At 42.2% G+C, this 12,851-nt stretch overlaps 1 protein-coding gene across 1 annotated transcript; it reads left to right on the forward strand.

The window, feature by feature from the left end:
• The first annotated feature begins 879 nt into the window (after nucleotides 1-879).
• On the forward strand, nucleotides 880-4,157 carry npm3 (nucleophosmin/nucleoplasmin, 3). Its single transcript, XM_085296938.1, has 5 exons — nucleotides 880-1,067; nucleotides 1,274-1,359; nucleotides 1,471-1,590; nucleotides 1,665-1,758; nucleotides 3,373-4,157. The coding sequence occupies exons 1-5, from the start codon at nucleotides 995-997 to the stop codon at nucleotides 3,480-3,482; spliced, it is 483 nt and encodes a 160-aa protein (XP_085153064.1). The 5' UTR covers nucleotides 880-994; the 3' UTR covers nucleotides 3,483-4,157.
• The last annotated feature ends 8,694 nt before the right edge of the window (nucleotides 4,158-12,851 follow it).

The raw sequence follows: 12,851 nt of genomic DNA on the forward strand, positions 1-12,851 counted from the left end.
ACCACTGATTTACAACCAGTGTGTGCACAAGAGCATCTCTGAACACTGAAGCAGATGGCTTACAGCAGCAGAAGACCATGCTGGGGTGCCACTCATGTCAAGTAAGGGCAGGAACCCAAGGCTGCAAGTTACATGAGATTGCCAGAACTGGAAAAAACGTTCTGGATTTCTGCTGCAACATTTGTAATGGTATGATCAGAATTTGGCGTTTAAAAAGCTGAAAGCACGAGCTCATTCCTGCCTTGTATCAAAGATTCAGGCTCCTGGTGGTAATGGTGTGACGGGTGTTTTCTCTGCACACTTTGGGCCCCTTAGTACCAACTGAGCATCATTTAAACACCAGTCTGAGTATTGTTGCTGACCATGTCCATCCTTTTATGACCACAGTATGTCCATTTTTGATGTCTGCTTCCAACAGGATAACACTCAATGTCACAAAGCTCAAATCATCTCAAACTGGTATCTTGAACATGACACTGAGTTCACTGCACTTAAATGGCCTCCACAGTCACCAGATTTCAACAACAGAGCACCTCTGGGATGTGACGGAACATGAGATTCCCATCATGGATGTGCAGCAACTGTGTGGTGCTGTAATGTCAATATGGACAAAAGTCTCTGAGGAAGGTTTCCCCCTGGGTGAATCTATGTCACGAAGACAGCTCTGAAGGGACTAAGTTTAAGCAGATATTATTAGCATTACCAGATAGTATTGTTCACCTGTAATATTCTATATTTCACTGTATTTTACATTAAGTTCAATAGTTTTTAAGTTTATTAGCCACCGCTGTGAATCAGCTCAGGTAAATGAGAAGTTCATCACGTGTTTTACTCAGGCAGCGGCAGCGCCTGATTTCTGTAAAAGGAGGCACGGGCGCGCACTGATGACGTATCAGGCACGCGTGTAGGCTGCGACGTGCTTGTTATTTATCGTGGAGAGCTCATTAGACAGGAAAGCGCCAGCAGAATACTTAACTTTTACCGCTTCTGCAAAATGTCTTTCCACGACGATGAATCCTCGGACGTCGGACCGAGCGGTCAATCCAGGCTGGAGAGCTTCCTGTTCAGTAAGGGCCTGTTAAACAGTCTGTCAGAGATGTTCTGTAGGCGCACACGTGGGTTTCTGCTGTGATGTTCCTACAGAAATTTCTTCCTCCTTGTTTTACTGGGGATTTTGTTTTGGGTTGTTTTGTTTTTTTGTTTTTTGTTTTTTTTGGGGGGGGGGTTAATAAAATCCGTTGTCATTTAATTGCCGGTCTTACTGTTATTCCAGGTTGCGAGCTGTCCTCCAAAGTACCTTTCTACACTTTCCAAGGAGATGAGGAGGAGGACCTGGAGCACTTCCTTGAACTCAGAACAGTATGTACAGTTTTGTTACCATCATTGGGATTTACCAGCGGCACGAACACACCAGTCAGTCACACTTTAGTCTGTCCGCAACAGTGATGTTCGGTGTTGTGATTGCTGCAGGTTTGCTTGGGTAACGGTGCCAAGGAGGAGAGCAATGTGGTGGAGGTGACAGCCATGAACCACCAAGGAAAGACGATCTCGGTGCCCGTTGCCAACCTTCACATCAAGTGTCTCCCCATGGTGTGTAAACTGAGGCTGATGTGCCACACAGCTGAAGTTTGATCTGTCTTAACTTTGATGCTTTCTGTCGACAGGTGAGTCTGGGAGAGTTTGAGCTGAAAGCCCCAGTCACCATCCGACTCAAGGCCGGCACAGGGCCAGTTTCTGTCAGTGGGCTACACCTTATTGGTAATACTCTACTTTCTTTGTGCTTTAACACTTTAACACTGCCAGTACTGACATTCTAAGAAGCTCACTGACAATATCTCATCTGTTTTCAGCCCCTTCATTGTATTTATATCAAAATGATAGTAATCAGTGAATAATAGGAACTGATCCAGTGCAGGTACTCTGCTTTTCAAACTGAGTTGGCTGACCCAAATAAACATGCAGCAGGAATTTTGTATTTTTATTTGTAGCTGATTATAAAAAAATTGCTCTGCTTGACATTTAAGGAAGTTAATTAGAGTAATGCTTGGCTGTAGTTGATTGGTTGACTTATTGGTCTATATTAGGGATGGGCAACAGTTTTTCGCAGTGTGACGTAATAAATAAAGCAAAGAGCCAGACATTCAAACCTCTGAGTTCCAATATGTCACCCCTAACCCTGAATTACTCTAAACTGCATGAATTTTGGTAGGTATAACATGTAAGAATAATGTCCTTGTTTCAAAAATCAAGAGCTTTCTTCTAGAAAGTTTGGATAAAACAATCTGCTGAAATCCTGTGTCAGCTTTTAATTTTCTATATTTTAAGTGAAGGCGTTGTAATTAATAACTGGGGGGAAATGATTTGCACACAAGTGAAAGCAGTGCCGAACAACATCTATAAATATGGATCCTCATTCTTATTTATTTGCTGGGAGGCAGGGCTTGTTTAGTTTGCCTAAAACTCTTCCCCCCACGAAGATGTTTAACAATTCCTCCGTAACTTTAACAAAGAGTTTTGACCTCTCAGCATGTATCGCTATCGTCATTTGAAGACTGTAACAGTAGTTTCCCTTTTTTTGTGTGTGTGTAGCTACATAATCAGAGACGACCCTCACTAACTTCTGATGCAAACCCATTCATTTTGTTTTATAAGCAGCTCCAGCTTATTCATCGTACTTTTAAAAGAACGTTTACTCAAATTAAGTCCCCCTACCCCGAGACGTTCCCCCTCTCATACAAGAGCCTTCTTCAGTTCTACAAGCTGATTGGGAATCCCAGGTATTTAACCTCCACTGGGGTTATCACCTTGGAGGCGGTCCTGACACTTCTACGTGAACCTGAAAATCAAGCTTAGTTGCCTTCGGCTTAAGTGCTTAACACCTATGATATTTTGAAAAAGATCTTTTGTACCTCACAGCCTTTGAAAAACGACAGTCTAAAGCGGCGGCTTTGGGATCCAAACGCATTTAATTTTCAATACAGATGAATGCTATGAACGTCCTGTATAGTGAAACACCTGGAGTAACCTTGGTGCTCCCTCACCCTGCTAGACAAAAGGTTAAATATGTCTCTGGGCAATAAAACTTTGTAAAAGAAATCTGCAACTTACACCTTACAATTTTATTTCTTCTGCTGTTTCAAGTTAGTGTGTGCGTGAGGGTCAACTGTGAGGGCACATTCAGTAAAGCGACCTTTCTGGCCCTTAAAGAGTTCACCATTTTCTATGTTTTTTTTTATTTTTATTCTTTTATTCTTTTAATATGAAACAAAATAACAGAACATTTAAGGGCCAAGTCTCGCACACGCAGTCGAGATGGTGGTACCAGGATTCGGTGTAACACGGTGAGCTGACATTTTCTCCTGATCTTCTCAGCCACACAGGTCGAAGACTCCAATTTGTCTGAGGAAGAAGAGGAGGAGGAGGAAGAAGAAGAGGAAGAGCTGCCTGCTATCAAACCAGCAAAGAAGAAGCAGAAGCAATAGGTGGAGGGTTCACCGATGGTTTTGTTTTGTTTTTCTGAAATGGCTCACTCTCTGATGCATTTTAAGAAATAACACTTTTTTTGTACCAGACGGACACATTTTACAAAGTTCCCACTTCTTCCACACCAGCCGCGAGAACGCTGTGTGTGGTGGCAGCTAATGGTGCAGTCGGAGGAATCACGACTGGCTCTGATGTTCTCGCCTCTCCTCTGTTTCTCACTGCGAGCATTGCAGCAGTGTAACTCGCTTGTAGAAGAACTGTTTTGTTTTGTTTTTTTGTTTTTTTTGCTACCCACAGTTTTATACTGTATATAATTCAGTCACCACTGAAGGTAGTGGAAGAGGTGTCTTTTTACCACCAGCGGATCCCGGTATTGTTTAAAAAGGCCGATCTGGTAAAAAAATAAATAAATAAAAACGTTGTCGTCCACTTATCAGACGGGAAAGAAAATGCGTTCCAGCTCAAACCGAGTGGTGCAGACGGATGATGATGTGCGTACGTCTTGATTCGTAGGAGTGTCATCCTGCCAGTTGTAATATCAGAATACTGTTTTTCTACGTGATGTTTCAATCCTAAATGTGAAGATTTGTACTTAAAGTCAGAACAAGAAAGCAATTTTGTCCAAATAAATGAGAAATCCCAGCACAATAAATAAAATCCACAGTTTGTCTGTTTGTGGTTTGCTTTCTGTTAGCTCGCAAAATTTGTACAATTTAGGCCAGCGCTGCTTTTTTTTTGTTGTTCTCCAAAAGTTGATTCTGTTCATCTGGACGTAGCGTTTTCAGTGGGAGAAACCGAAAAGAAGCAGTCGGCTGAGACTGAAGAAGTCACTTGGATGAGTGACAAAACATTTCTCCCACTGAAAACGCTACGTCCAGATTAACAGAATCAACTTTTGGAGCTTTACTTACCTGGATGATTGAGTATGCATCAAGATGTTTGTTTGTTTTTTTCTCAAGTGTCTTTGTTAAAGCTCCTGAAACTACAGCCATCTGAAATATTCTTATTTAGCTCAGAGCTGAACCTCTGCTCAAAGTCTTGTCTAGCACATCCTAAAGATTCTCAGTGTGGTCAGCATCTGTGGTCCAGTCTGTGTCTCATGGTTACCGATCCTACTACTACTGCTGCCCGTCACCGCTGCCAAAGGTAGGTCTCCAGAGATTTCTGTCCTGGGCCATTCTTTCCAGCTGTAGCCCATCTTTTTTGCCGGCCCTCGAGGCCTGGAGTTCAACACCTGTGGCGTAAAGCATACCCTACCCAGCACCATCTTCTCTTCCTGATTTCCTACTGAGAGTTGACAGGTTCCTTTCCATAGTTTGGTGTTACTGATTGGGTCTGGCCAGCGAACGTGGAGAAACCTGAGACGGCTGTTGAGGAATGTCTGGATTTCTCTTTTTGAGGTTTTATTTGTCTTCCAGGTTTCAGCCCCGTAGAGCAGTACTGACTTTATAGCTGGAGTTGAACAGTTGGATCTTGGTAGTCAGGTTCAGCTCTCTCCAGGGGACTTCCACTAAGGATGATTGTGATGTAAAAGGCTGGATCAGCTTCCTGATCCAGCCTTTTACAATTTAAGCCTGATAAATCTCAACATTGTCATCTTGGAATATGCCCAATGCTGTCAGGAAAGAAAGAAAAAAGGTCAATCCCAAATATTCAGGCAGCGGAAGCTAGACCTCAAGTCTAATGGGAGGCTCTTATCTGCACTCTCCAGTAAAAAGAAACATGTTGGCATTTATTTTGCCGGACAGTGCATATTCAGTTCCAAAGTATATCTCTTTAACTGTAATAAAAGATTTTCAAAATGATCAGATCCAAAACTCAATTTGGCAGAAAGGAAGTAAAAGCAACAAACAAGCAGCAGAGAGATACAAAATAGAACCACAAGCAAAAAGACGGGTCCATAAAAATTCGTCCAACTGCAGTTAACTAGCCTGCGCAACAGTACTCGCCAGGTTGTCCATAAACCACCAACAATAGAGAGATCGGGGTGTTTGAAGGGTGAGAATGAAAATAGTGAGGACAGTAAAAGTTTTATGAAGGCAGATACAGTCAGCTTGCATCCTGAATTAGCTTCATATTATCTGCAAGAGTACTTTTGTGTAAAGGCACGATCTTTGCAGGGTAGCTGGAGCGAACTGTTGAACCTGCAGGTCAGAGCCACCTCACTCAACCTCACTGATGTCCATTGTGCTTAGAATGTATCTGAATATACAGCCTTTGAGAGCTTCCTCATCACACATAATGCACTTTTGAATGTGTTTCTTAAAATGCTTCACTGTATAAGAGTTTATCTGAATGATAACGGCCGTTTGCCAGTAAACCATTCAAAGTCCATTCAAAAGTTGTCAGTCAGCGTGCATAAAGATAAGACAAGAGGAAAAGGACATCATTGGTGAACCCGACTCAACTGTCAGCTGGACGTGCTTTGTTCACTTTATCAAGCCGAGCAGCACCTCTGAGGATGAAATATGAGTGCAAAAACCTGCACTCCCAATTTGGCCACTTGTATGTCTGTAGTTTTTTTTTTAATGTATTAAATACTCACAGACTTACTGGTTAAAATATCCAACTGAAACCACTTACAGCCTGGTATTTGCCACTGGATGTTACTTCGTTCCTATGATTTGTAATACCATGTGCCACATCATCAACACACCTATCTAGTTTTTCTAACTAGATGGGTGTGGTTCTTAAGAGCTTTAAACAGAAAAGGTACCTGGACTTAAGTATGTTTCACCTCTCATAAAAGAGGCGTCTTCAGTTCTAAGAACAAAAGGTGGAGAGTCCCAGGTAGCAGGTTTACCAGAGAAGCTCATGAGAATTTTCTCCAAGAATGACCCACCAATGCCCTTCAAATCCAGCCATATCTTTAGAAATAAACACTATATCCCGAGAAAAAAACTCCCAAATACAAGCTAAATAAGACTGTATGCTGTGCAGTGCAGTGAGGAGTACTTGGATTGCTACACAGGAGAGACCAGACAGCCACCCCACAAACACATGGCTCATCATAGAAGCTCAGCTGTACACCTGCACTTAAAGCATAAAGGTCATCCATGTCCTCCTTTACTGTGAACGACCATCATTGAACAGTGGTGGTGTTTCAAGACACCAACTGTCAGCCGCCTACAACGCAGTCTTTGAGAACCCTTCCCACGCACTTCAAACCCGATTCAGACTTAGCCTCAGGTGACCTCAAAGGTCACATTATATAGTAGGGCAAGGTTCACAGTGGTTTCACACTTAACCCCAGTGATGGTAATCACCAACGCCTTTTTCCACACCTTGATTCATGTGATGACACACATGATCAACAGCAGGTCAACAACCACCTCCAAAGGGGACAACCCCCACTAAGGGTTAAATACCTGAGACTCTCCACCTTTTGTTTTTAGAATTGAAGAAGCCTCTTGGATGAGAGGTGAAATGTCTTCACACACTTAAAGAAGTCCGTTTGCCTTCTTTTTTCAAGCCTTTAAGACTACCATGAACTGGAGAACCTACACAGCCATGCATACCGAGTGGTTACTTGCAAAATACATAAACTGCTGTCCAAAGTTTTGCCAACTTATTTTTCTTTATAGTGAGTTGGAAATTGTAAAATCCTTTTAAACACAGACATCTATACTGATCATCTCTTCACAGTGATGGGCAGCAGTCCCACAGAAGAAAAGCTGAGGGAGCGATTGCTTACAAGCAGCACTGCTAGATGTCCGAAAAAGCCTAACACCACCACAAGCTATGCTGCCACTACGGTGACTTGAGAAATGGGCACCTGACCCCTTGACGGCAGCTTTCTGCTACCTGCAGACCAGTAAAGCCATCTTTTTCTCTAGTCCGTGAGGGGAAAAAACAACACATGCACTAACCCCACATGACGTTACATTACCTGCTCTGGATTTTGGATGAGTGTATGTGTCACACCTTTTGGGAAGATTCACCAGATTCCACACCACTACAGTTTAAAAACCTCGGTGATGCGTCACACAGCAAATCAGCGTGTAACAGTCTTCCAACTAGTTAATGTCACCTTCACTCGGAGCAGGTGGTGCTGCTTCTTATTTTCTGACTCATAAACCACATCCAACTGGTCGGTGCTGAGTGGGAGTTTTGTGAACCTTTGCAGCACTTTTATTGCTTATCAGGGTTTTATGGTCCAGCATCTGCGTGGGGCATTAAACGCTCACTTTCAAGTAGAGGTTACAGCTGTGTCCAGAGCAGCGCTTGGGTCTGTGACAATATACTGACTAACACAGGGAGGCCAAATCTACTGCTGAAACCCTCCTTACCGTCACAGACATTTGAGGGACAGTGGAAGTATATCATCATTTTTTTTCACTGAAACACTTTCACAAGGGATCACCACACCCGTGTTGCCACACCAAGTAGCTCTGCATGTTTAGTTTGACAGATTTCTTTTTTATGCCAGATGCTCTTCCTGATGTAAATCCAGAGGATTTTCTGTCTCCTCCCAGGTAAATGTGTAAGCCACATGGTTGATTTGTGATTTTATTCATTGTTAGTCACCAGTGAGAGGAAAGTACCATGAAGTACAATGGAGAAAGCATCCAGCTTGATCTTTGCCAAAGCTTAGCTCACCATAGAAATGACTGATACTGAGTCACTAATTTCTTTCATTAGCTCATTGAAAGCTAACGAAACAGAAAGCTGCTGGTGGATGATGCTGGGCCTCACGGGTGGGGAAAAGAGGCACTGATACGTGTTGGGACTGAGCAGGTTAAATATGTAATTTGACTAAGTTTAATGAAAAGGATTTTTATAGGGCAAATTTAAAAAGAAAAAAGGACAAAAATGTTATTGTGATGACATTTACTTCGCTAAAATTTAACATGAATTCTTTTGGCATTATTAGCTTTTTTCTGCATATGAAGATGGGCATGCAAAACGCATCTGAGAACCAATGGCATATGAAGAGATCACACAACATAGCATCAGTCTTCACTGCCAGAACAGGACTCTTTAAAATATGACTATATCCTGCAAACGTGCAGTTTGGATCGTAGCTCTAGACCCTGCTGAACTTGGAGGTCCTGGACAAACCATGTCTGACATGCATCGACCGGCGAGGTCAAAGTTCAGCTGTGCTGGTAATGAAGGAAGTGTCATTTGTCAGCCCACAGCTGTTCACCATTTCTCTGACCCGATCCTGCATGAACTGGACGATTATTAACCCTACGAAGGCTCATTCATCTAGGATGATAACCCAGGCCAAATCTGAACCATATGCTATCAGAAAATGTTAATTATTTTTTGGGGTTGTGAATCAGGACACAAAGCAACAGGCCAAGGAGGGCTAAACAGTTTGGCTTGTTTTCCAAAACCACTGTAGTGAGAACTATGTAAACATGGCATTAATGACTAACATCTGTAGCCTAATCCTATCTAAAATATATTCTCCTGTAAAACAAACACTAATAATGAATAAATATTTAAATCAGAAACTGTATCAAGTTCCTTATATTTATGAGTTTTCCTGTTTTTTCTGTATTATATATAATATATTTATCATATGTTGTGTTATATATGCATAGATCATAGCTTAAAACATAAAACATAGCTAAAGTATATTTCACTGTCAAATAAAAATGGATATATAGTAAGATTCTCTGGGGGGAAGTGCCTTGTTGATGTCAGAGGTGAGAGGAGAATGGCCAGACTGGTTTGAGTTGATAGGAAGGCAACTGTAATTCAAATAACCACTTGTTGCAGATGAACATCAGTGAAGCAGCAGCAGAAGACCACACTGGGTGCTTCTCCTGTTAGCCAGGAACAAGATTCAAGGTTTCAGCTGCAATATTCACAGGATAGGTTCAGAATCTGGTATAAACAACAGGAAAGCACAGATCCATCCTGCCTTCAGTGGTTAAGGCTCATGGTGTAATGGTGTGATGGATGTCTTCTGGGCACACAACTGAGCTTAATTTAAACACCACAGCCGACCTGAGCATTACTGCTGCCAGTGCATCCACCCTTTTATGACCACACTGTATCGATCTTCTGATGGCTGCTTCCAGTTAGGTAATACACCATGTGACAAAGCTTAAATCATCTCAAGTGGCTTCTTGAACATGACAGTGAGTTCACTAAAATTGCCTCCACTGTAACCAGATCTCCATCCAATAAGCACCTTTCATATGTGTTGTCTATTAAAAGGGGAGCAAGACGTCACTAGCGAGGTATAGCTAACGAAGTAGTAGGTAACTGCATGTCTTCCTGAGAAACCAGCATGTACGGTAAAGTGCAACTGATGCTTGTTTGGTAAATACTTGGCTGAAACTCAAATTGAAAGTGAAATCCACAAAGCTCACATTTAATGCTGCCATTTGCAACAATGATGTTCAAGTTTGACTTTAAAAAGGTTTTCATTCAAGTAAAATTTCAGTACAGTTCTTATTTTGATCATTTCCAAACCAACCTTTAACCCCCCCGCAATGGTTCACTCCAAGAGTACAAGAGTAAAGACACTTTAATAGTTTGCACCTCTGACACTTGAGTGTGTCACTAGTGTAGCACAAAGTTCCTATGGCAACGACTGACATCACTTTGTACTGTCTCTAATTAATCCAGCTTGTCTCCGTGAAAGATCTCTGACACGTTCAAAAGCACTGATCTCACATGTCTTCATATATACACAGCCAAAAACACAAATATACACACATATATGCACATCCACTGATTCTGCTTACCTGCATTTATACATCTTCCTTTGCTTATTTTCACTGCTTCACTCTAACATGCATTGCATGAATGTTGCCTGTTTCCCTGCAGCTCAAATTTGACAGAGGGCTGGTTTATGTTAGAATGATTTCCCCGAGCAAAAATAGACCTGCAGATCAATAAACATTGGCTACAGATTTTTGTCTTTGATGTTTGTGCACTTGTGTGTGTGTGTGTGTGTGTATGCACTGCTATCCTGGATTAGAGTTTTGGCACAGATTTCAAAGGTCTTATCAGATGAAGGTTAGAATTCTGCTTGGTTGATGAATGGCTGCTCCGTATGCATTCAGCTGGGCATGTTCATGTTCCTGTCAGTGTTAATGGAAGGACTGTTAAAGCTTTGTGTGACAAATGCATTTCTGCCATACTGTAAGTTAGTACATAATGCATCCATGTCAGCCACCTCTAATATCCACTGCTGAACTGGAACAGGCAGGGCGGTTACACAAGCTGGAAGCTGCGCAAATGCATTTCTGACTATGTCAATAATACTAATCAAAGGTCTGAGTAACAGAGGAAGTCAAACCGTACCCAGCTGAAAAAATTCACTAGATCTGTTCAGCTGTTGCACACTCCATTGTGTTCACTGTGAACATAACGTAAAATCATTTTAGAACATTTTCTCCTTTACGAACGTCATTGCACCCTTTGTGTGGGAATCCAAATTGTGGTCAGGTGCATCCTGTTTACTTTAACTGTCCTTGAGCTCTGCTGGAATCCACCTGTGGCAAACTGGCAAACTGATTAGCCATAGTTTAGAAAGGCACACACCTGTGTATATAAAGCTTCTACAATTCACACTGCACAGGAAGACAATAGCAGCCATTATGACTGGAAACTGCATTGAGGTGCTGGTTCTAAATCCATTTATAAAGGTTTGAGTGGTTATTAGGAGAAACACCCAAGTAACGGAATGACCAGGGCTCTTCTTAGAGTCAGCCAGACTAAGTAGGATGTCTGAGTAAATATTTAATTGGTCTGGTATGTGACCAAGAATTCAGCATTTATTGCAAGAAGACTTCAGATGTTTTCTGTAGAGATCGGAGAACCTGCAGGAAGTTTGACCGCCACCAGACGCGAGCAGTTCTGAGTAAAAGACACATAACAGTCTGCTTCATGTGTTTCAAATCACATGTAAAGGATGTCTGAAAATAAAAACTCAGCAAACATGTAGAATCGTGTTTGTGGGACACAGGCACTGCTGTTGGATGGTCTTCTTTGCAGCTGGGGTCAGAAAGCCCGACAGGAAGGATGAGGAAAAGGATTCTGGCTAAATGCATGTAGGTCTTGCAAGATACCATCGCCAGAGTGCATCGGCTTTGGGAGAGTGGGAGTCGCCTTTCATGACAACAGTCACCCAGTGTTCAAAAGGTCATCCATCCCCCCATCTATTCTCTGTACTGCTCCCAATCGATGATGAGGAATAGCCCCAAACATATAATAAAATGCTGGGAATACAAGGAAGTCTTAAGCCAAGGGGAGGAAGGTCAGCCATTCTGGGGATGACTGAACTGCTGTGCTATTTCCTTTTCTCGGGACAGTTATACTGGTGTTTCTGGATTACAGTGGGAGTATCTGTGAAGCTCAGCAAAGACTCTCTCTGGTCCTGGGTGGGTCAGAAACCACACACACACACAAACACTAAGTTATGTATGCACATTCATGGAAGAGTACCTCCTTCTAATAAATGAATGATCAACAGATATATGTTTACTGACATGGATTTATTGTCATCACAATCCTCTTGCTCTTACCAGACAAACTGGGGAGGTTGTAGATTTCTTTGACTCGTCATCACAGAGGTCACTTCGGCATCCCTTAAGCTAACATCTGTATTACACCCAAAAGAAAAGTGGTTTCGAAACAAGTCTCAGACTGTAACTAGTGGAGCAGAATTAAACCGTTTAAAACATCTTTGGCAAGATCTGAACTTGTCAGTTTGTACACGTTTGTTATCCACTTTGACAGAGCTGTCACAGAGAATAAAATAAACTATCTTAAGCCAGGTGTGCAAAGATTGTAGCCTAGAAGCTCCAATTATTGCCAAAGGACAAGTAAAAAGTATAAAGAACTGAACACTACTTATATGAATGATTTTTAGTCAGTAATACATTCACTAACCACTCTGAAACGTGTGGTTTAGTGTGGCTTGACACAGAAAAGGGTGCCTGAATACTTTCCAAATCACTGTCTCACTTTCAGCTCGGGCTGTGATGCAAATATTGCAGTTATTACTGGCATTAGAGGTTGCAAACATTTGTCAGAGTATCAAGATCATATCATAGGTAAACAGACCCTGAAGATCAGAATTAGTAATAAATGTCAGGGGAGAAAAAGAGAGAAACAGTTCCTACCTTGACTCCAATATCTCTAGTCACTGGCAAAAGCATACAAACAACAGCTGCACAGTTTCCTGCACACTGAGCACACGTACTGCAGGCTCATGTCCTGCTGCAGGCACGGGCGTGTTGTTCTCATACATATACAGCCCCGACACACCTGCCACAACAGAGCACAGCTGTCAGCGCATCAGCCTTTACCCTATACGTGACCTCGCGGAGCTCTCACACAAGCCTAATTATGCACATATACGATGCAACGCACTAACCGCCTGATTGTGTGGCGACACC

The sequence above is a fragment of the Mchenga conophoros genome, linkage group LG13 (assembly GCF_057382185.1).
Source record: "Mchenga conophoros isolate Kocher_MC1m ecotype Shallow Benthic linkage group LG13, M_conophoros_male_GT1.1, whole genome shotgun sequence".
NCBI lineage: Eukaryota > Metazoa > Chordata > Actinopteri > Cichliformes > Cichlidae > Mchenga > Mchenga conophoros.

Bases quoted from the DNA above. Each gene is read 5' to 3' on its own strand.
- npm3 (XM_085296938.1), top strand. From the start codon at position 995: ATGTCTTTCCACGACGATGAATCCTCGGACGTCGGACCGAGCGGTCAA. The intron at 1,360-1,470 runs GTATGTACAGTT...TGATTGCTGCAG, and splicing joins ACTTCCTTGAACTCAGAACA to GTTTGCTTGGGTAACGGTGC. The intron at 1,759-3,372 runs GTAATACTCTAC...TGATCTTCTCAG, and splicing joins CAGTGGGCTACACCTTATTG to CCACACAGGTCGAAGACTCC.